The 23,547-nt window shown below is 42.2% G+C and overlaps 1 protein-coding gene across 2 annotated transcripts in view; it reads right to left on the bottom strand.

Moving 5' to 3' along the window:
- Nucleotides 1–23,547, bottom strand: part of SEMA5B (semaphorin 5B) — a 133,869-nt gene that overhangs the window by 71,834 nt on the left and 38,488 nt on the right. For both annotated transcript variants that reach the window (XM_074144783.1, XM_074144784.1), the window contains exon 4: nucleotides 6,072–6,134. In XM_074144783.1, coding sequence (XP_074000884.1) covers nucleotides 6,072–6,134 — 63 coding nt within the window. The remainder of the gene's footprint in view (nucleotides 1–6,071; nucleotides 6,135–23,547) is intronic.

Here is a 23,547-nt window from a genome sequence, read left to right as displayed (position 1 = left end):
GGCCGGAAGGGACCTCCAAAGGTCATCTAGTCCGACCTCCCCGCAGTCAGCAGGGACACCCCCTACTAGACCAGGTTGCCCAGGGCCTCGTCGAGCTTCACCTTGAATATCTCAAGGGAAGGGGCCTCAACCACCTCCCTGGGCAACCTGTTCCAGTGTTCCACCACCCTCATGGTAAAGAACTTTTTCCTAATATCCAATCTAAATCTCCCCTTCTCCAACTTAAAACCATTGCCCCTCGTCCTGTCACTGCAGGCCTTTGTAAACAGACCCTCCCCAGCCTTCCTGTAGGCCCCCCTCAGGTACTGGAAGGTTGCTATTAGGTCCCCCCGGAGCCTCCTTTTCTCCAACATAAACAACCCCAGCTCCCTCAGTCTGTCCTCATAGGAGAGGTGCTCCAGCCCCCTGATCATTTTGGTGGCCCTCCTCTGGACCCGCTCCATCAGGTCCATGTCCTTTCTATATTGAGGGCTCCAGACCTGCACACAGTACTCCAGGTGAGGTCTCACCAGAGCAGACTAAAGTGGCAGAATCACCTCTCTAATTTTTAATCACATTTAAATGTGTCTGTCTGTGAATGCTGTCATGTCCACAGCCGTAGACAGGACCAGGCCTCTTTCTAGCTCATTCAGATGTCAGGCTGCTTTGAAAGCACATTTCAAACCCGAGAACCAAGAGCGCCGCCCTGTTACTCCCCTCATTCATGTGGACAGATCAGCAAATGGAGGGGTTGAACTCCTGCTGGCTTCGGTTCAAGGTAAAATTCAAAAAGACATTTTCAGGATGCTGCGAATAAGCCAGCTGTAGGTGCTTCTTGAGTCGTTTCATCTGTCATCTCTGAACACTGGAGTTCTGAAATGTTATAAGCCCTTAATCTCATTGTACAGATGTATTTTTCTTTGAAAGCATAACCATACATAGCCACTACTTTAATTGCCCTTTTACTTTGAATAAACCACTCAAGTCCTGTTTTTAGAGATCCCCTTTTTAATTCTTTCTTTTTTTTAGGCTAACGCTATTTCATCACATACCGATATATTTTAATCATAGATTAAAAACACATTTACATACTGTATGAGAAAAATAGCTGTTTCAGATGGTTTGTTGTCCTCAGTAAAGAAGCACAAACTCCTGGACCATAACCTGCAGTGCAGAGATCAGCCAGCAGAACTCCATCTTACCCCTTCAACAACATTTTGGAGTGCAGCAAACATTTATCTGTTGCAGTTCATCCCAATTTGTTAAAAAATAATCAAGATCTAACGTTCTCGAGCACTGTTATTAATGTGCTCTCAGGTATCTATATTTATTTCTTTGGACAAACAATTCTATTAATCAGTTTAAGCCAATACTCTGATCAAGCTGTCTTTCTCCTTTGAGTGCAGTAGATAGCAAAGAAAATTGCTAATGATTTTTCCAGCCAAGTTTTCTTTAATGGACTTCAAATCAAATTTGGGGGCTGATTCTGCATTGACATCTTAGCAGAAGTACTAAGGAATGTAGGTTCAGATCTCTAGGAACAGTTACAAAGGGAGGAAAAAATATCTGACAGCATCCCAGCTGTTTGCCTGGGGATTGATGTGGTGCCTGTCCTACCTGGATGCCTATTATTCGTAAGTGGCATGGAGATTCCCAGCTCCACTAGATAACCAGAGGGCACATCCTCTGTGTGACACAGAGCCACTTGAAGGCCTGAAACAGCAGATTCCTCCATTAGCTCCAAACCCACTTAGATGGACTCTAGCCTAGGGCTAGGATTTCCTTGAAACCTTGTGTGAATCATAAGACTCGCCAGTATCAAGGCATCATACAAGAAAAGGAAGAAACTACACTGGCAATACAGTGGGACAACCAGTAGCTGGATGCTTATCAGATGTTTCTCTTGGTTCTTTCTTGCTCCAGAAGTTTTATTAATGCATTTTCTTTCTTCTGGCTACACAAAGCTCTTAGGACAGCATGTAAGAGCCAGATCAATGCCATTTTCACAAACAGTTCCCTTTCACTTTTTGAAATGACAGAGGGCTGCTTTTGGAAAGTTAACAAATAATTCTGTGCTTAGACAGGAGAAAGACCAAAGTGCTCTTGTTTAGAAAGCCACAACTTTCCACACCAGCCAAAATTCCTTAGATGTGGTGCATGGATGTGGACTATTATGCAGAGACAAACCAATTACAATCTAGATGAGCAACTCCTAATGAAATTAAATACACCTCTTCCCCTTCTGCTCTATCCATCACTCATTCTAACTACAACCTCTGGGTGATATTATTTAGAAGACAGAAAGAAAGGCTTTTTTCTCTGTGTTGTCTCTCAGTGATGTGGATGTTTTGCACGAGGCATTTTAAGGTGCTGATCAGGATACATTTTATAAATGTCGCAAAAATAAGAATGATTACTCGTGGAAGCCTGCGTGGATCTCCAGAGACACGGCAAATAAAGCATATGCAATCCTTTCAGGAAACCACAAGTTTTGGTTGATAAATATGACATAAACGAAAACAAACACCTCAGAAAAGTCTTTTCAACACCACATGACATATCACAGAGAGTTAATTTTAAAATCAGGTTCAAGAACATATACGTTAATGGATTAAAATCTGATAAATTACTGGACTGAAAAAAGTCCTCAGAGTGAAATCATTCACAAACTTGCTACTCTAGCAGGGTCCCAGATGGAGTGGTACTAGCTCAGTATCAACATTTTTCCTTGCAAACATTTGTGGATAACCCAAATAATACAAAAATAGTAATTACCAGTGAGGTCAAAGCCTCACTATATATATAGTGATATATGCTAAACTGGTGAGCTGGACCCAACAAACGAAATAAATTTTTGTAAGATATTATGCATGAAAGAGCAAGGAACAAAAGGGCTCTATGTATAGATTGGGAGATTACATCCCAAGAGTAGCAACTGTGAAAAGGATTCAGTGGTCACAGTGGCCAGGCAATTCTGCTTGATCTCCTATGGCAGAAGAGCTTATGAAACTGCCAGGTATATGAACAGAGGAGGGTGAATAAGAGGTGGAAGACTGTTCTAATCACACTCAGGCATTAGAGAGATTGACAAGGGAATACAGGTGAAAAATTGGAGTGTGCAGAAAACAGACACAAAAAAATATTCAAGGGCAGTAGAAAAATGACTTGGAGAAAGAGGCTTGGAGAACTCAGCTTCTTACTTTATCAAAAAGCCTAAGTACTGATTTGACAAGAGATTATAAGTGCCTTTGTAAAAAATAAATATTGGTAACTAAAGGGGTCTTCAACCTAGTAGAGAAGGGCAAAATGAGACCTAGCTACTCAAAACTGAAGCCAGATCCCCAAAGAGGAAATAAAGTACATGTTGTTAATAGGGAAGGTGATCTGCCATTAGAACAAGCCAGCAAAGCACACAGTCAGCCCATTTGCTTCCGGCCTTCAGTTCAAAACTTTTTGACTTCCTTGAAAAGGTACAGCAGCCAAACACAAGTTACTGAGTTCCATTTGAGCAGGTGAAATTTGCAGCCAGGGTGTCAGAAGAAATGACCTAATGGTACCTTCTAACCTCAGATCTAGGACCCAGGTTTCTCATCTCCCTTTCCTCTGGCCAATAGGTACTCAAATGTGGAGAAAGCATCATGCCATAATTATACTTCTGTGATATGTATTTCATGGCTTTTATTCTTGCAATTTTTATTTTTCTTATGGTAAAGCTCTAAGCATTTTAGAAGATCTTTTCCAAGCAGCAGGAAGAATCTGATTTAGATACTCAACAGGCATAAGAATGAAGGGAAAAAAAAGCATTTTAATACACATGGTAGCTTTGAAAACCTCACCCTAGAATACATACATTATTAAATCAGCAAGGAAAATGGACCAGTCACATAACTTACTCAAACTACACTGTGAATTAATGTAAGAGCCAAAGGCCCTCCTTATTTCTAGCCTCTGTCACTACATATCTAAGGGCCTGACAATCCATAACATATTTATCATCAAATCATCTGTGCTAGGTAGAAAACTGCCATAAGTCAAGTTTTGACAAAGCAGAGCTGAGGCAGAGAGAGCTCTGGATCTTGTCCCATCATTGCAGAGCAGCACCAGAAATATTCACATTAGTGCTGCCCTCACTTGCTGCATTTACCCAGCCGAGGGCAGAGATGCTGGGTCAGAGCCGGACTTCTTAGCTGGAGTAGAGCACTTCACCAGCTGGCGAGGCTAAACTTGGTATTTTTGGAGCTAGCACTAAGTCATTTCACAGCCGCGTAACAAATAATGAATGTGTAGACTCCCCAAGAAGGACTCAGCCATGGAGACACAGGTTAGAGTAGATACAGACTTGGGAGATCTGAATTTACTTAGTTACTGCAGAATCCTTCTGCCTTTGTTTGTAGCTTATGCCTTATTGTCAGACTCTTAGTCAACACCTCTGTTTGCCATTAATTGTACGTCAAGAAGTGTCTAAAAATCTGCTTCATTATTGTTCCTCAGAACTTCACACCCATGGCCACGGTGCCCACCAAACAATTTCAAGCTCTGGATCACAATCAGCATAAACTCAGCTGTTCAGACCATTATCCTCATGAAGGTTTTGGCAAATTCTTTGCAGTACGAGGAGGCAGCAGCAGTGAAGATACTCAGACCATTGCTTTCTTTTGGCATGACAGTAAAAAAGATAAATTGAAATTATCCTAGAATTTGTTCAGTCAAATACATGGTTTTATCTAGGGGATGACAAAATAATTCTGGGTTATAAATTCAAATTCTTCATGAACAATAGGATACAATTTAAATCTCACAAACTTTACAATGGAAGAAAAGAGCAAAATCCTTTCTTTCCACATTTTAAAGTACAAAGACTAAAAATTAAAAAATTCCTCATGTCTTGAGTTTTGGAGTTTTTCAATTTTGTCCAACTTTTGTTGGGTTCTTCTTATAGCGGCTGGCCATGTTTGGTGTTCATGTAACCCAACCCATTTTGCCTCCATGGATGTTTTCCTGCGTAACGTAGATCCTACATGAAACTCTAACAGATGTTCTAGGATACCCATGCTCCTGTTCTCCACAGCTACATGAAGCAAACTGTTGCCTATCCAGCTAGATTCAAGCCAGCTTTTCTGTGTATATACAAGTTAATACAGTAATCACATAAAGTTTATTATATAAAATGAATGTCGTCAATGGAAGATCATATAATCCTGTGTTTAAAGCACTGAAGTGGAACTTGACTGAATTCCAGCATTTTGGGCCAGCCACACAATCACTCTGCTTGACTGTCCATGCGTAAGCAAGACCGTGCTTATCCTCTTTTATCCTTTGTCTAACTCCTTCTGTTCAGACAGAACTCTTTGCCATGTATTATTAAGGACAGACAATATGACACCCTGTCAGTCGAGTCTGAAGATTTTTGAACAGTACCAATAGCACATTTGAAAAAATCACAATATTTCTTGTTTTTATATACATGGTTTTGTTTTAGCTTCCCAGAAAAGGAGTAGAAAGGACCTGTGCTTGGATTAGAAATGCCTGCAAGCTCCGGACTTCTGGGACAGCATGCCTTGGTTCAAGCAATTCTTGCTTTAAACTGCATTTTAGCAGACTGCACCTGCCTTCAAAGCAGCTCTGTGAAATTCCACCTGAACAGTGTTGTTCTTCTAGCAGTGTGCTAGCAGATTCAATTCTCGTGTTCAAGTGAATTATGCAAAGATGAACTCTTGCAAACAAGCATTGAAGCCTATGTGGCCAAATGCCAGCAGCTCACTGCTGAGTACCGAGAATAAGCCAACCTGCCCAGCCTCAGACCCCACTGCAAGATGTTACCCCTGGCTTGCCACCACTCTGCTCCTTGGTGGGTCGCAAATTGTGTCCTCTCCAGCAGAGAAATCACCTTTAAATTTCATGCAGGGCAAGTCTAATAACTTGGACGGGGGGCCTTTGAAATGGCTTGCTCTGTGGTGCTTATACACTTGTGGTGGTAGATCTAAAATGCTGCAAATTTACAACCTCAAGCTGGTGCCAGATGCTCCCTGTGTGCATTTCACATGATGTAAATGAATTTACCCATAGCATCATTGTAGCAAAGCAAAACTTACCTCTGTTTTCCCTTTACTTTGACAGGACCTCCTGGTGTCTTCATCTGAACCCCATGCTGTTGCCTGAGAAACCAAAATGTACAAGTCACATGACAATGCCACCAACCACCATGTCTGGAGACTCCCAAAACAAGAGCAAGTATCTCCAGCCAATTTGCATAGCCCAATTTAAAAGCAGCATTGTGACGGCAAACATGTATCTCGCTCCCACTGTGCTCACAGTGCACGCAAATGATAAATAGATGAGAAGTCCAGAGGCAGAAGCAACTGGAATGTTAACAGAGGACAGACTTTAATTTACATGTAAATACAACTCCTGATCATCATTCAACTGGAAGGTCCAAGACATAAGCCCCATGCGCCAAGCCATCACCTTTTTTCAAAGAGCATAGTGCTGTATAAAAATGCCAGCTTTCATCACCAAAATGAAAACCTTCCCTACAGCAAAGTCCAGTAGATTCTGCACAAATCTGATGGTCTCCTTAAATTTACCCCACAAGATTATCACCTTCTAAATAATCCTGCAGTGAAGTGAGCTGGATAAAACAGCAACTGGGAGCTGACAGGCGAAATCCGGAGAGACGGGAAGCAGGGAGCAAGGTTGGATGGTGATTTGTGATATCAGTCAAGTGGGGTCAGATCCTGAGGCGGAGTAAAACGCATTAGGGCTGAGGGCACTATTGACCAGGGGTCAAGAGCATGTGGGATCCCCAGTCGGCTCTGACTGACTGCTTCAGGGTGAAGAAGCCCCTTCCTTCACAAGAAAAGCCAAGACTAGCAAAGCTGCATTAGAGAGAACCTTTAGATTTAAAATATTCAGCAACATAGCCAACTATTCAGTGCCCTCCGCAATTTTCCTCCCTTCAGCACTTTTTTAAAATAGTGCTAACAAATTCAAGCAGGTATTGTTAGCTGGAGGTGAAAATACATATAAACATCCATACTATACATAATACATCATTCTGAGTATAAGAAAAACAGCTCTGTTACATAGGGAAAGGCCAGGCTCACAAAGTTCAGATACAGATCCAAAGCTCCCCTAAAAGAGCCAGGATTTCTTCCCCCCCCCCCCCCCCCAGTCCATTACCAACGCAGGAAATGGCTTCAAAGTTCAGTCCAGATCTGAACTCTTCTTGAACCTTCCCACTGCAGCCAATATATTTTTTTAAACTCTGGGCTTCCACAAAAGTTGTCCCCCCGACGCATGATAAATCCTGCTTTTTGCAGGAGAAAGATGGGAGACGAGTAAGAAAAGAGAATCAGTATTCCCACCCTCCACTCAGGTCCATGAAGACACTTGCTCAGAACTGCAAGAAATGCCACCATCCAGCAAATGCATTTATACACAACACTGGGGGAAAAGGATATTTCTACCTCACTCAAAAAAATGGTATCTTCTCCATTAACTGAATATTCAGTTCAACTTGGCTTGAAGTAAGACTTTGTGAGCACATGCAAATATCTGGTGGGAGAAGGTAAGAGCACAGATCTTCTCCTGGGAGTCGCTTGGGAAATACCTCCCACGTACTGGAGTCCAAGCCAGGCTGAAGGCCAGAAGTTTGTGCCTCAGAAGTGTTTTTGTGAGAGCTGGGATAAGTCCTTGCTGGAAAGGATCATTTAGCCATATCCTGAGAGGGGATATGATATGTCACTGGAGCCATCGATAAGCCATCACAGGAGAGCAAGGAATTTTGACTGGTAACTCTCAGGAGCCCTTGACATCCGCAAAACCACTGCATAGCAGCGTTTTGATCCTCAGTCCCAAATCTAGCCCATATTCATCTAATCACAGTATCCTCGCACCTTGGATCAATTTCTGATAACCTTAAATCAAAAATAAGTAAGTAAAATCCAGAAAAGAGTTTTTTAGGCGGCTCTTCTTCCCCTTTGAAAAACAGACAGAGCACGCTCCATTATACAGCCCAGTTTACCTTAACAGTGCTTGACAGGACAAAATGAAAACAAAAATCGTTAGTTACTTCAGCAATCAATGCTGCTTCTCTGCAAATACTCTGGGTCTTCTGGGATTGCAGCAACGCAACAGAGAAGAATTTAGCCTCCTAGGGGACACCTAGCTCTTCCTGCCAGACACCTGCACCACAGAGCTTTGAGGCACGTTGAAAACGTAGCTCATGTCAGAGCACTGGCCCCCTCCAGCTACGTTCTCAGTGCCTGTTTGCTTTTATTAGGCAACGTTGCCCTTCAGCTTTCTGGAGCACTACCTTGATGAGTCTAGTGATAACAGAAGTTCTTGGTGATGGCCCGAATTATAGGAACATGTTGTTTGTGACTGCACCATTAGTCAGGGTGCACTTCATTAGAGCTAAGAGGATAATTAAGCAATATGGCAATCCAGAGCATGTTTTACAAGCCCCACACACGTAGGACAGGAAGGAGCTAGTTTGAGGGCTGAGTAACTCCAATGACCTCTAGTGACTCAAAGAAAATATTCATGACCCTACAAAGCAGAACATTTTGTCAATAATAAAAATATAATTGCAAAACCAAGGAGCTAACGTGTGTTTAAATAATTGTACTACAAGGTATGAGTATGTACCGGTCAGCTGATCTACAGCTTAGACAAGTCCTTCTGCTGGGCTCCCAGGAGCCTGCACACATCTGTGGTCATGACCTTTGGGTTGGACCTAGTAAGATATTCTGGGCTGGCTCAGACCTCTGAGCTTGGGGCTTTCACATGAGCTTTCCAGCATTATTCAATTTCTTTACTTGACTGATCAGCTGTCTTTTCAGATCAAAATGTCCCACTCTTGTCATCTCTGTTCTCTTGGGCTCCTCTGTGCAAACTCCCTTTGTAATGCTGGTGCTCTACTTCCTGCATCCCACCAATATGACCAACCCAAGCCCCTCCTCCCCAGATGAAATTTTCTTCCTCTGCCTTAGATTGATTTTGCCCCAGTATCAAACTGCATTCTGGACATTTGACAGAGAAACCTTCAGAAAGATCTCTCTCTTCTAGAGTACATCTGCATGTACCCATAAGTTTCTCAGTGAGGCAGACATCTACTCAACGCTTCCCTAACACTGCAGCACTGTAAGGAATGCTTTGGACATTTGCCTACTTACCTGATCATAATGCTTCTCAATAGCCAGCCTCTTGCACACTGACTTAGGTGCCTCCCCTCCCTTTCCTCATCTCCCTCAATAAACCAAATTAATACTATTTCTTTTTACTGCTGAAAACTGCCTCTGCACACTTGGATGAGGTAAAAACTGCATCCACCAGAAGTTTTTGGTCACTCGTTTGGGTCATCATCCTCAATTTATCATTCATTTTCTCAGTTGTCTGAGACATTTACGTTTCCCAGCCCCAGAAAACACATCTGGGATTATTTTTGTACTTCCTGCTACACATATCAGTCAAAAGCAGTGGAGTAGACATCTCTGGACACATGTGGCAATAAAACAACTCTCATGGCATGGGTCATGGAAAACAGAGCCTGAATGAAGATGTGACAAACCTGGGAGCAAGGCGAAATACAAACACAGGACAGTATGTACTTTTTCCTAGCTGCTTCTCTGCTTGCCATTTGCTTAAACAGCCAAACAAACACTTTTTTTAGGCTGTCAGGATGTTAGCGATTCCTCCCCTTACATCCTTAACAAGAGCACTCCAGCTCCTCATGCTACCTCCTTACAAGTCCTCCAGCATCTCTTCCCTCCTGCATTTCCAGTAGGAATGCAGTTTCTAACAGTGTTCCCAGCCACTTTGAGGACCTTTTCTACAACCACATGGCTCATGTGCAGAATGGGGGAACATCAGACTCATATGCCGTACGAATGAAACAACCAGCTCAGGGCTGCAGCTGCTGTGTGAGCCAAGAGCCATGCAAACCACGAGCAGGACTGCTCAGTCACCTGAGCGGATGGACATGAGAGTACTAGCGACTTTGACCCTAAACTGAAAATGCAATTAAATGTGCCTGCCTTCATTCTATTTGGCATGGACACCTGGTTCTTCACATCTCTATTTCTGTTCTTCAGTTCCATGCAGGCAGATTTTCTCAATTAAAAAAAAAAGGGGCGGTGGTGGTGGAGTATTGTGTGTTATTTCTGCATCTCTAGGAAGTCACATGAAGGAGAACAATCACAGGAGAAGCAGTCATGTACCTCATGCAACACTAGCCAACTAGAAATTAATAGAAATGGGCCACAATAGCTACACTTAGTGCATATCAGAATACTCAAATGTCACACTCCAACACAGAAAGAAAGAGTTAAATGTCTTTTCTAACAAATTACGAGCATCACAGTTTGCTCCCAGTTCAGACTGCAGATCAACAGTGCTCTAGAAATTCTAGCTCATCACATGCTGTCAAATCAGTTATTCAGCACACACTGCTGAGAGAAGCGTTCTAGATACATTTATTTAATTACCTGCACATCCTAGTGTTGGCATCCGAAATACCTGCCTGTCACTAGTAAGTCCTGTTATCACCGGTTATGTGCAACCTCAAATGCTGATGTGAAAATCTCCTCAACTTTTATGGACCAGCTTTTACATTCAGGCCAGCAATTTATAATTACTTCAAATATCACATATGAATTTAATAAATTAAGCATACACTAATCCCTGCACTGTACTTGCACAACAGAGGTTGCAGGTTTTTGTGCAAAATCAGAACATTGCTTTAAAACTCGAAAGTGAAGACTGGAAGAGAAAAGGTTGCATGCATATTTATCACATAAATTAAACCTGTTTTTAATTTCTGAAGTCTTTTATTACAAACCTATCCATCTGTTATCAACCTCACTTCCATTAGATAAGTACTCCATGCAAGCTACTGGCAGCCTTGCACGCCTGCAGACAGGCCCAGAATCATGTTGTTCTCGTCTATTAGGGGAAAAAAGTGTAATACAAAAATGTACATTGTGTATGTTTGGAAGGAGACAACAAAAAAACCAAGTACAGACTTACTGCAAAAAAAACCCCAGGGACTGATTCTGTGAGATGCCCAGCACTTCCTAAAAGGTACTGAGTTCCTCAGATTTCTGCTAATGTCAGCAGAAGCAGCACCTTTTGTCCCAGGCTCGGGTCTCCAGAGATCACTAACGACAGGAGCTTCTATTTCCATCAGTCCTCTGCAGTGCCCACAGGAGACTTCTCGATCTGTCCACAGAGTAGGAGGTGATTTTGGTTCTCCGCTGGTGCTGTGCAGGGCACCCCAAGCAGAGCCTGCCAGTCACATCACCCTTTGCTGAGTTATGCATGAGGAAGGAGGGCAGGAGGTGGTGTGATATGACAGTTATTGTTCACTAGAGACCTGAGCTGGCAGAGCCATTTCTTTCCCTGTGTATTTATTTACCTCTTCCTTTCCAGTAACTGTACAAGGCACTAGTATGTTCAGAGAAATGTAACTCTGGGAAAAAAAAAAAGACTTGCTTTGAAGGCAGCTTTTTTGATTCCTTATACTGGCCCAATATCTCTTCGTTTCTTATTTACACTTAAAAATTTTTTTTGGATCAGCTCATTTCACAGCAAGGTATGGAAACTTTTCTCCAAGTCTGGGAAGAGAGGAACACAGAGGGACCATGTTTCTGCACTGAATTTAGTATCTGTCAACTTTAATGGAAATGAAGCCCATATTTACATATCCTACCGGACCAGTTTAGTTTAAGGACTTTGCTAAATTGGGGTGCAGACCAAGTCCTCACTCAGTGGCTGCTCAGAGGCCAGTTCATTCCTTTACAAGATGTCAGCCTCGATCTTTTCATCCACACTGATTAACAGATTTCAGACCTCTAAAATATCACCCATAGACTCTTTCTGATAACGACAAATCCATTTCATAAGTTTATTTCTATGTTTCTATATACTTTGCGGTCTCTACACAAGATAGCACCATTGTAATTCTACCATTCCCTGGGCAAATTCTACAGCATTTAAAAGAAATTGGTACATGCTGGGTCTTAGAGCACATAGAAGAAAAAAAAAAATCTTTGAAAGAAGTTCTCTACGCTGGATCCAGAAAATCCATGAAAAGGTTCTTGTTTAACTTAGGTTTCTATGATGGTTAGTGTAAAAACATTTCTACAACATTTTAGCTATTTCTTCCCTATTTAATCCTCCAGGACTTCTCCATAAAGACTTGCTTCCTTAGTCTAAAAGTGGAAAGTTAAATTCCCTTTTTGAAGCATTGGTATTTGTCTCTCGAAGACAAGGCACATTTACAGGGCTCTATAAATAATAACTTATTGAAATCTAACTTCTTAATAATAAAGCACAGTAGCTAAATACCCTAGAGGCCATTTCTGAAGTTCCAACACTGGTAATTCATTAAAAGTGTGATAAACATGTCTGATAAACAGATAACTAATACCAAAAGAACATAATGCCAAGCTTCAATAAATAGTTCTGCTACATACTGCAGTATACAAATTACAGATCACTGCTGCATGCAGTGACAGGCATGAGGAATGATCACAGGACTCAGTCAATTCATTGCAGGGAGAGGAAGGGACCTGGATGAGGGGAATTGCTTTGTGTTTTATCAAAGTATAAATTGATTTCCCTTAAGTGATCTCAGATCCTTCGAGATGTGGTAACACTCAAGCTGTTTGCTTCTTTTAAACTGAACACCCGTAGAGCCTATCAACGGACCGGCCCAATCGCATGGCTCTTCTGGAGTGGCTGGAGAGTAAGTCAGCTGGCAAAGACCTCAAAATGTAACACTTAGAAGATGGAGGCTGGCAAACATGAAAAAAAAAATAAATCTATTAGCAGGTTGCAGTTCTCATAACTTTTATCTCTGAATCAGACCTTCTCTCTATAAACAAAAGTCAGCCTCTTACTATACTGGGACTGATTTTGGCCTGGCATTTATCGGCTGCTGGACCCATCACTCACTGTTGACATCAGAGCAGAGGTGGATACTACATACTGGCATAGTAAGGATGGAATCAGAAAGAAGGACTTTCTCATTTTAAGAATGGATCTTTAGCTCAGCTCCAAATAATACCATCTTTGGATACTCATGTTCCTCTATCTCACAAACTCTTATCAAATCCTTACAAGAGAATTGCAATAGTCGGAAGGAAGTTCCTCTGCCCTGGCTCACCTATTGCACAAAAATTACATAAACGGTGTACACCTGCACCCACTAGTCAGGAAGGAGAGTTTCCAGGAGATACGATTATGTTCTTTTTTTCGGTTTTATTCTTAAGCCTCAGTGACTTAGAGTCTGTCCTACCACCTTATGTTTGCAGGCTGTATGCACAGACGGACAGAACATCACTGTAACACCTGGCAGAACGAGGCCTCCAGGTATGGGAGCTCTACTTTCTCTGATCAAGTTATCCCAGCCCAGTGAGCTACTCTGCATCAGCTGAGGCACAGTAACCCACTCTGTTCAATGGTTCTGTCTTATCTCAGATGCAAACTAAAATACTTGTTTAAATCCTTCACAGTCTTCCTCCTGTGCAGAAAGCACACCCCAGTAACACAGCTCTGTGGCGACCAGTAAGCTCCTGTACCTCTGTTGTGTGTCTGTGCCTACAGACACAACCTGTTATCAACGGCACAAGCTACCAACTCCTTTTCCACGGAAAGTTTTCAGCTGTTTTGAGTTCTTCTTGGATGGTCAGTGCTACTGATTTTCTCTCTTTCACAGCTTCAAAATCCCTTGTTATTTACTTGTATTATAGGAGCACATAGAGGCATGAACTGAGATTGTGACCCCGTATTTCTAGGCAATATACAAACATGCTGTGGGAGAAAATTTCTGCCTGAGAGCACTTACAAGCCAAAGAGAAAACACAGGCACACGGGAGGAAAGGAAAACCAAAAGCACAGAGAGGTCAACTGACTAGGAAAAGCCACTGAGCATGTCAGAGGCAGAGATGAGCACTGAACTTTGCTCTGTTGAGGACTAAAAACTTTTCTGTCTAGCACAAAGTGAATTCTTGGATAGCTTTTTTTTTTTTTTTGCTAGTACCACAAAATGCATCCACTGAATGGGTGGTGCACAGAGGGAGCAGGTTTGGAGAGCAGAACAAGGGGAGAGATGCCACGCATCCCGTCCTCTTCTTTCTGACATCTTCAGCCACAGTCTAATGTATGAAACCATTTGTCCTGCAAAAAATTCCATGGAACAACATGCCGTCTGCAAATCAGACATTCCCCCCTCTCTGCAGTGTCAGGTGGGAATTTACAACTCCAGACCATGCATTTCCTTATCTGAAAGGGGCATTATATAATTCATGGTTTCCACAGTGTACCCAAATGGAAAGTCCTGTACAAGTACGAAGTTTTGTTATTAAAGACAATTGTCTAAAGCTTTAGTAAAGAACATTCGATACCAAGTACTAAAACTAAAACAGTGTTTTCTAAGATAAACAATACATATAGGTAGTCCCATCCAGGCTACAACCTGTACTTTTCAGCTCTTTGGGAATTTTAGTGTACAAAGGACAGCTTATAAGGAAGCAGCCAGCTCAACCTTGAGGAGGTACTGTCAAATTAAAATTCATATCTGAAGCAAGCAGATTGACTTGCCAGTGCTTTAAGCATATTTTCAATAATCCTCATGTAAAACACTTGTAACTCAAAGCTGAATTCCACATAGAGGAGAATTTGAGCTTTTTTTATATAATGGAACTTTCTTTGTCATACATATTTGCAGTTTTTGTAGTGCCCATGAGCCTCTATCATAGCCCAGAACTCCCTGTGCAAGCCTGTGTAGGTATGGCCTTGCCAAAATGCCTTATAAGCAAAGCATAATAATATATGAGGCATCAGGTGGCAGTGGATGGCAGAGGACAGAGACAATGGAACGTAACCACGCAATGGGGAAAGGTCTCAGCTCACCAGCCACATAACTCATCCTGAGGTTTCAGTAACCAGAAGAGTTTTAGTACATCAAGGATGGGATTCTTCCGAGACACAAAGAGGACACATGGGAGAAAGCAAGAGGAGAAGGCACTTTAACCTAGGGGGAGAGAGATGCTGTTTTCATCGTCTGATTCAAAGTGGAGTGAGCCTCTTATGGGAATTGATAAGCAGGTCTGTGAAAGACCCTTAAAATTAATACAAGCACTAATGCAATGCCTGAGAGTGTAATTAGTGGAAGGGCACAGAGACCCTGGTGATCCCAGCAACGCGAGGAGCTATGGATGTGATGCTTTACCTGAACCGAAGGGCTTGTGGAAGCCAGGAATGATGCCCAGATTACGTGTTTTAGCAACAGATCAGATTGCAGTGCTGTCCATAAGGGTAAAGAAAGAAGGAGCACACGCTCTGCTGTGGCTATATGCTGAGTTTAGACTGACAGCTACGTATTTATGCAGCAACGTTGATGAATACACCAACATGTTACTTTGGAAGTACAGCTCTGAAGAAGAGAGATAGAGATGGCACTGGATTTCTGTTTCCACTACCTAGTGTTTGTATTTTTATCGTTCTATATAAAGAAAAATGTCAGTCTGTGACAATGGTTTCATTTTGCTGATGATCTACTTCATTTTGCTTGAAAGTACTTAACACTGCAATGATTTAGCTGTGAGTACTAGATGGGAATGTTTATCTTTTTTTGAAAACAATTTAATCTATTGGATATTTCTATTGCTTTCAAGCGTGCAAAAGCATGGACAGGGCCAAATGCAAATTGATAATCTTAGTTAACTCGGACATTTGACAGCTCTCACCTGTAGCCAGTTTAGCATGAATGACAACATCCAGAAATGGAGAACAGCACAGGAGATGTTAAGGAAGGATGATTTACAGTGTTTCCTATTACTGAAGATCAAAAGCATACAGAAACTGAGACAAGACTTTTAGCATACTGAGTAATTAACAGTCAGAGTGGAATTTGGTTTCTTGCCATGTCACATTCAGTTTATAGCTTACAACAACAAACATTTACTAAATGTACTGGAGATTACAGAGACATAAGATTATATGATAAATCAATAAAATAACTAAATAAAGAGGTTAAAATACACTCAGTCAAAAATGATTAAAGAAAAATTCCAGTGCAGTCAAGCACAGCTGACGCACGTGCAGGTGTGGTTGATGCTGGCCAGGTGAGCACCACACAGCACGATTTCTCACACCACCAGCACTGTGTATTCTGTAAAGAACAGGTTTTGTTGTGGTGTTTTCTTTTTTCCTTCAGTTGCCACAAACAAGGTACAACAAGCTATTTCTAAGAAGCGAGCCAACGAACGGAGTCACAGCAATGGTGATAAAGTGGGGGCAATTCTTCCTTCGAGGCCCCTCTACCACCAAAAGATGTCCATCTCCACCCCTTTATGTTCTTTGGCAGAGTTACCATTCAAAACTAAATCCCTCCTTCCTCTTTGTGGGCTCCACTGATGGATGTGACAAGACTTCTAAGCAGCCTCCTCTCACTGTTTTGCACAATGATTTCTGGAGTAGGAGGTTCAAAAACCCTTCCAATGGACCAGCCCATATTCAGCACAAAATCAATTTACCATGGCTATAGTCCCTTTTGTATTCTGCATCAAGCAAGGCATTTTATTCTCCTCCATTTTTCTACTCTGGGTTTCCTTGCCATTGTGCCTCTTTGAAGCTCACTGCTATGTAGAGATGTTAAGGGTTCTCCACTATACATTTTTTTTTGTGTTCCCTCCCCCCCCTGCTTCTGAGCCAGACTGGACAAATCCTGCACAGTCAGCTGAGTGCATTTTTGTGCACCCACATTAAGAGTTCAGCTATGAAAAGCAATCTTCCCATATATGCTTCAAACCAAAAATATAATCACTGAAGCACATGTGAAACCTCTGTGTATTGTCAGCTTTCTAAAGTGTGGAAGTCTTGCATTCTTTATTCCTCTCCAGGTTACATCACTGGACATTCTTGTTCAGCATTTATTTGTTTGCTTTGAGAAGGAGCTAAAATAAGTTTGAGGAAATGCCCAATTTGAATCTGTTTCTCCCAACAATTAGGCTGAGAGTCAGGAATCAAAATGAGCACATCTTGCAGTATTAAAGAGACTAATGAAGAACTCAAGATGACATCTTCACTGTTCTGTACCTCCTGTTTTTCTTTAGGGAAATCACATCTATTGCACTAGGGGGGGCCTAATACTCTTTCAGACGACAAACACTGCAATATATTCTCATTAAAACTGTGTAAGGGGTTGAATGTGGTTTGAGCCCTGTCTTGGCTTGAAAAAAAGGGGGAAGTGTGCAATTAAACAGATAAATGTGCATGTGATTCAATTTATCCTATCAACATTCTTTTCTGATTGTGCTCTTAAGCTTGGTGTAGTACCAAAAGGGAAAAAAAGCTCGGGAAATCTTTAATTAAGTGAAAGATGCATTATTGAAAGCAAACGAAAGCTTTGAGATTACTTTAATTAGCTAAGGCCAGTTTTGTGCAAGCCAGAGAGACTGAGAAAGTTTTGCAAGGCAGGCTGAAAACTGAGATGCCGCCTGAGCCTGCCTGTGCCACGGGAACTTAAGTGAAACCAGACTCTCCCTCCTGCTCTTCCCCACTTTTAAGTAATAGTTTTTGAGTTTCGAGAATATGGGCAAAAATTTCTAAATCCTCAGCTAAAAGGAAGCCTTTGTACTTTCCCTATCCAGTTCAGCAGATGTATGCCTGAATTTCCATTTGTTTTGCGGACATAGAGACAGGATCCAGACTCCTATTCCTAGAGACCAGGGTTTTGACATGTACTGTGGAAGCACATGGAATACTCCACCACACCCTGCTAGGCATTTCTGCTTAGCATTAAATGGCAATTGTTGCCCCAGTGAGCCCGAATCCTGGGGTCAAGGTGAAAGACAACGCACGGCTGCAAAAAACAGGCAGAAATAACCAGAGGGAGCAGCAAGATGACTGATACTTGCAATCAGGGAGTATACATGGTGCACAGGCAAGTGTAGTGCAAGGTTCCCAGGAAAGCTTTTGGCAACACACCTAGATTTTGACCTTTAGAATCTCTAGTTTCTCTGGGGTTTGGTGCTCGGCATCACAAACTGTCAGAAAATGTCATTTCTGATAAAACACTAATAACCAAGAATAAGTAGGACCTTTCAGATGTTAACAGGCTAGGCTGGAAGAGGAAGTCAGTGATGAAAAGTCCCCCATATTTCATAAAACAGATTTTGTTATTTTTTTGTATTGTTCTATAGCTACACTGTGCATTACATATCTGCTTTCCTCCGCCAGGTGCCTAACGCTCTTGATAAGCTAATTACAGCCTTCTGCTTATTTCATGTCAAGTTTAACTCCCCAGTCTGAGCCTAGCCTGCAGTTCTGGCATGTTTTTTACTTAATCCAAGACCATCTGTGCTCCATCAGCAAGGAACACTTAAATACAGAGAAAGTAAAGAACCAATAGTGTTAAATTCCCCATACGCTGCCCCCAACTCCTCTCCCCAGCGTTTCCAATTAACTGTGAAGTCAACATCCATCCACTCCTAAATACACTGGAAGACTCTGAGCAGGCTACAGTTACCTACAGATGCAGCAATACTTTTCAGTGGTCAGTGGGGAAAAGACAAGCCAGAAAGGACCTGAACCTCTCCATTTCTTTACATCAGAAGCTTCACATTTCAAATACTGTCACATCACTAGCAATACACGCAGTGATTGAGTTCAGCACTTGATCAATGTAAATTCAAATACTTGTCTCAGAGAAGCACAAGGAACCAGTTTGGGAAAAAAGGCATGGGGTTGATTTATCAAGAATTCAAAAGATATTTCTCAAGTCTTATGTTTATTGCTGGAAAATGGAAGTGCACAACAGTTTAAATCAAACCTGGACTGCAATGTTAGGGAGGATGTCTCTCTGCCCCTTTCCTGTCCCACCACCAAAAGTTCGAGTCTTTCTAACCCTTTCTGTCCCCTTGCCACCCAGCCCAGCCGGACGCAGTTCCTGCCTGCTGTCATTGTAAGTGGCTAAAGCCTCACCACTGTGTGCAGCATCAATCTACCTTGCTTCCTCCTAAGGCTGGGAAGCAGATGCCTTCAGACTCCCTGCTTGGTCTGTCACAGTTTGCCTTGCTTCTGCCTCCTCTTTTCCAACACCAGACGTCAGCACCTGATGCCATAGTGAGCTCTGCCAAGCTTCGTCTCAACAAGGAATTTATTTGGTCCTCCTCCTGCAAAGAAGACTCTCATGCAGTGTCTTTTATTCCTTCCTCCCAGCTCCTCTGTTCTGTTCTCCAGACTGCACTCTCCTGCCAACCCAGGATTTATTTTCCAATTTCCTTCAGTTTGAGTCCTGCCCTTACATTCCCCCACCACCTGTCTCTTCCCTCACCTCCCCTCCAGCACGTTTGCATTTGACCTCTACCAAGGTCAAAGATTCCACAAATGAGTTTTGAGAATATGCCTTATAATGAAGATGAGAGAATACAAAATGATTCTCCAACAGGATTAATGCAGCATACTTCTTTGTGCTTCTTCTGTCAAACTCCTTTTTGGTGGCTTTCAATGCTTTCACATTTATCTTGTATTGAAAAACAAAAAAATATTTTTATTTTTTCTGCCTTGTTCTTAAATCCTCAGTAACTGATCTCACAGCAAAAGCTACTAAATTTGTAACAATTATATTAGCCACATACATTTTTTTCTCCTGTCACTGTGTTTACCACTATTATATTTATAAACCATTGATCATTCCTTTCTGGCCCATGCATCAAAATCCTCTCCTCTTTGGCAACTGCACTTTGTCTCTTAATACTCCCAGAATAACTTAAGAACATTTTGTCATTCTTAATAAAGCTTCAATCGCTTCTCTTTGAGCAACCTTGCAGCCTATTCAAATGGCTGCAGCCCTGTTACTCCTTTTTCTTTACATATAAGGAATTAAAACACTCTCAAAACACTCTCAAAAACCTCAAACCAATGCTTTGTCTCCTGTCTGAAGTGATTAATTAATAATTAAAATAACATACGGAATTTGATCCACATTCCTGACACAAGTGTTTCTGATGAAAACATATTTTTATTAACACTCCCCCCAAATTCCTTCCAAGCTGTTCTCTTTCTTAAAATATAAATAATTCTATAAATTTAAGAATTATTATTTGAAGGGCTATATTTTTATTGCCTATTTCCCCTACCAGACCCCAGCTACTTTTTACATTAAAAGGTGTTCATTTAAGAAGTTTAGAAAAACATAGTGAAAAATGGGTCCATTTTAAACATGCAGACATGCTGAAATCACATAATTGCTTACCTAGAAAGCAGAGGTGAAGAAAACAATTGCTTCATATCACATGTATGATGAATCAGAACATAACAACTTCGCAGACTCCTGATTAAGGCAAGTTCCCTATATTTACAAGTGCATACCATCATGTGTAATACTTGGGTCTTAAGGAGAAAACCACATATTTCAAAGCACTTCAGAAAGACAAGTATCATTATCTCGGCTTCACGTGGGGAGAAAGGAAAGCTCAGACTGGAGATGGCTGGAAACCACCTTACCTGCCCGCAACTGTTTACAAGTAAAGCAGCTAGCTCATGCTCTCCAAACTCTCCTTACAGAGAACGGAGAGAAATACACGATTTTTCTGCATATCTGCTTCCACACTCCTGGCCTCCGCAACCTTGGAATAGGTTAGTTCCCACTTGGTTACATTACCAATAAAAACATACCAGATAGCTATAACCATGGTGTTGTAACTTTTAGGTGAAAGAAGCATTCAGTGACAGTAGGATACCTGTCATTGTTCCTATTGACTGCTCAAGCTGTGGTGGCACCCAGCAACTCATTTATACCCCACAGCCATATCCCTCACCCTCTTCTAGTGGAACAACCCAGCCTTCCTCTCCCTTTGCCCACCCGTCAGCAGCCAACTCACAGCAGCTGGTGCCTGATGTTGTTTAGCTGGAGGTTTGCTACTCCTCCTCCAGCCCTGAAGAAAGGCTTCTCAGCCTGAAAACTTGCCATCTTTCTCCAGTCAAGGTGGCTGGAGATGCTGTAGGCATAGTCGAGTTGGTGTTTTTCACTCATTTGTCCTCTTAGCCCATGGGTTGTGCTTTCACAGAATCACAGAATGATCTGGGGTAGGAAGGGACCTCTGGAGATCATCTAGTCCAACCCCCACGATCTAGTCCAACCCCCAATGCTTTCCTTGAGCTCAGCCTGGGAAAGGTAGGTGAAACCTTGGAGGCCAAAGCTCTTTGGGGCTCTCAAAGGATTTGGGGAAGTTGTGCCTGCCGTGGATCAATGTCCGGTGGGAGTGATGAGCAAACTGTTCCCGTCTCTGCTCCCCAGCTCTGGGTCGCTGGTAACAGCTGTGCAGGCCACGTTACTGACTCTGCTGTGCAGCTCCAGGCTCAAATAATCCCCTCGTATTAGTCATTCAGAACTGCTGCTGTTAAAAGAAGCTGTAAAACACACATCAGCTAAAGTGTTACTAACAGAGAAAAGTAGGATTATTTATCTAGGGAAAAAAATGCATGCACTGACATGAAATGTATTTACTATAAAATAATTCTTTTCTTTTTTCCTAAGAGTTCAATAGTTTGTTTTAAAGGAAAAAAATGAGGTCATTCATGGGCCCTTTTAAAGAGGTGCAAATCAATAAATGGTGATTTTTTAATGCTCTCTTTATAAATGACTGGATGCTATCAGGGTCAAACTTAATCCTGTGCAGAGAGCCAGTGCAAGGGATGTGAATCATTTAAATCTCTCTTAAGCTCTGCTTTGAGAATAAAATGCAGATATTTCCCTGTATTCTCAGTCTTGAAAAAAACAAACTGCTGCTTTTAGGCAGTAAATGGCCCGGATACTCCGTTGTTCGTCATGTAAGATGCACTCCTCTTTGTTATCAAGAACTTCTCTTACTTCTGACTTCCCAGCATGTGCAGCTCAGCTTCCAGGCCAGGGATGGATCGGGGGGCCGGGTCCCAGGTAGGAAGAGCATTTCACTGAGTACACAGCCCTGAGAAGTGGCAAACCGCAGCGCCAGCAGCAGCAGGGTGCCAGGACCTCTCCCCAGGCTCCACCGATCGGCAGTTGGCCACCTCCACAAATCCGGGCTCGCTGAAGAGGGGATAGGCTGCTCGAGGTATCACCTCCTTTCCAGGAAAGCATGAAGGAGGAGCTGACTGTGCAAACCCTGCGCTCGGCATGTGAAACTCAATAGGTCGCTGCTGCCACATCGACTGCTCGTAGGGAAGGTGCTGCATTAAACCCATCCTGCGTTAGAGCCTTCACTAATGATCGCACCAGAGTGCCCTAATTGGGACAGGAGCAACTAGGAAATGCTTGCTGTGCCTTGTGGTAAGCCAGCATTTACAGGTAAAGAATAAACCTCTCCCATGTCTAAAAATATCCCACATCCCTAAAGTAATAATAATAAAAAAGCAGCATAATTTTATATACATCTCAGTTTATATAAGTGTCAGTTTAGCTAAGGTGTAGCCTACAACAAGAGGCTGATTCGCCTCTCAGGAACATCAGCAGAGCTGGATTTGTTGACAGCAGCCACAGATGAATGCGTGTGTCAGGGCAGGGGACAGCCGGGGCGTACGTGCACGCAGATCCCTGAGAGCTGATGGAGTGGGAAGCAGCCCACAGAGAAAAAGGGGTAAATAGGCAAAACAAAATACATTTTGCAAAAATACAGAAGCAACATTGGTGACAGGAGATGAGAAGCCCAAGGGATTATTGGGGTTTTTTTGCATTTTCATTTTTTTCCTTCCCCTTTCTGAAGGATGTTTAATGGTCCCAACTGTAAGTTCCAAGGAATAAGAACATTAGTCTTCATTCCCTACACATAAAACGCCTGACAGGGTTTTATCAAATAAAGAGCCCAATATGCTACTGTTATCAGTAAGTGACTTCAGCAGCTAATTAAATTCTCAGTTTCTGAATCCTGCTCATAATGTTTGCTGACAAAGACCAAAACCCCTGTAGTAATTTTGGCTTTTAGGTGAAGTGAAGCAGGGAAGGAGGGAATGACAACGAACAAATTACCCAGGAAAGCGGGCTGGCAATCCATGGCCAACAGTCATCACGCAAACCTCACTTCACTGTGTAACAGCCATGTAAATCAGCTCCATGGCCTTCGCTGACTCCAAGAAGGCTGCCCTGCTTAATGCCAAGTATGAATCCAAACAGCTATAGCTCCTGAATCTCCTATGTGTGCTATACAACCCTATGTATATGATCCTCCTGTGTATGGGTACATATGTATGTATTTAAATATATATGAGAACTTCTTACACCATGCTGCAATACTCACTTTAGAGGGCAATTACACTGATCACAACTAGACAGTGCACTCTGAGCCAGTTTAGCAAATCTATGGATGCACACACTGAAACGTATTCTCACTCGGCAGAGCATGTAGCATCTTCTTAACTTGGACAATTCTCAAAGGAGAACCGGCATTTATTTAAAGCTAAACCTGGGCTTAAAAGCTTTGCTGGCTGTAAATGGACTCCTGAGTTGGGTTCTCTCAGACAGAGGGGATGTTGTTTAGAAATCACTCAACACTACGGACTGTAAGAAGAGATTTGTTTTCTCTG

Source organism: Numenius arquata, chromosome 3 (genome assembly GCF_964106895.1).
Source record: "Numenius arquata chromosome 3, bNumArq3.hap1.1, whole genome shotgun sequence".
Classification (NCBI taxonomy): Eukaryota; Metazoa; Chordata; class Aves; order Charadriiformes; family Scolopacidae; genus Numenius; species Numenius arquata.
The sequence above is the reverse complement of the archived record's forward strand: the minus strand, read 5'-3'. Positions and strand labels throughout refer to the sequence as shown.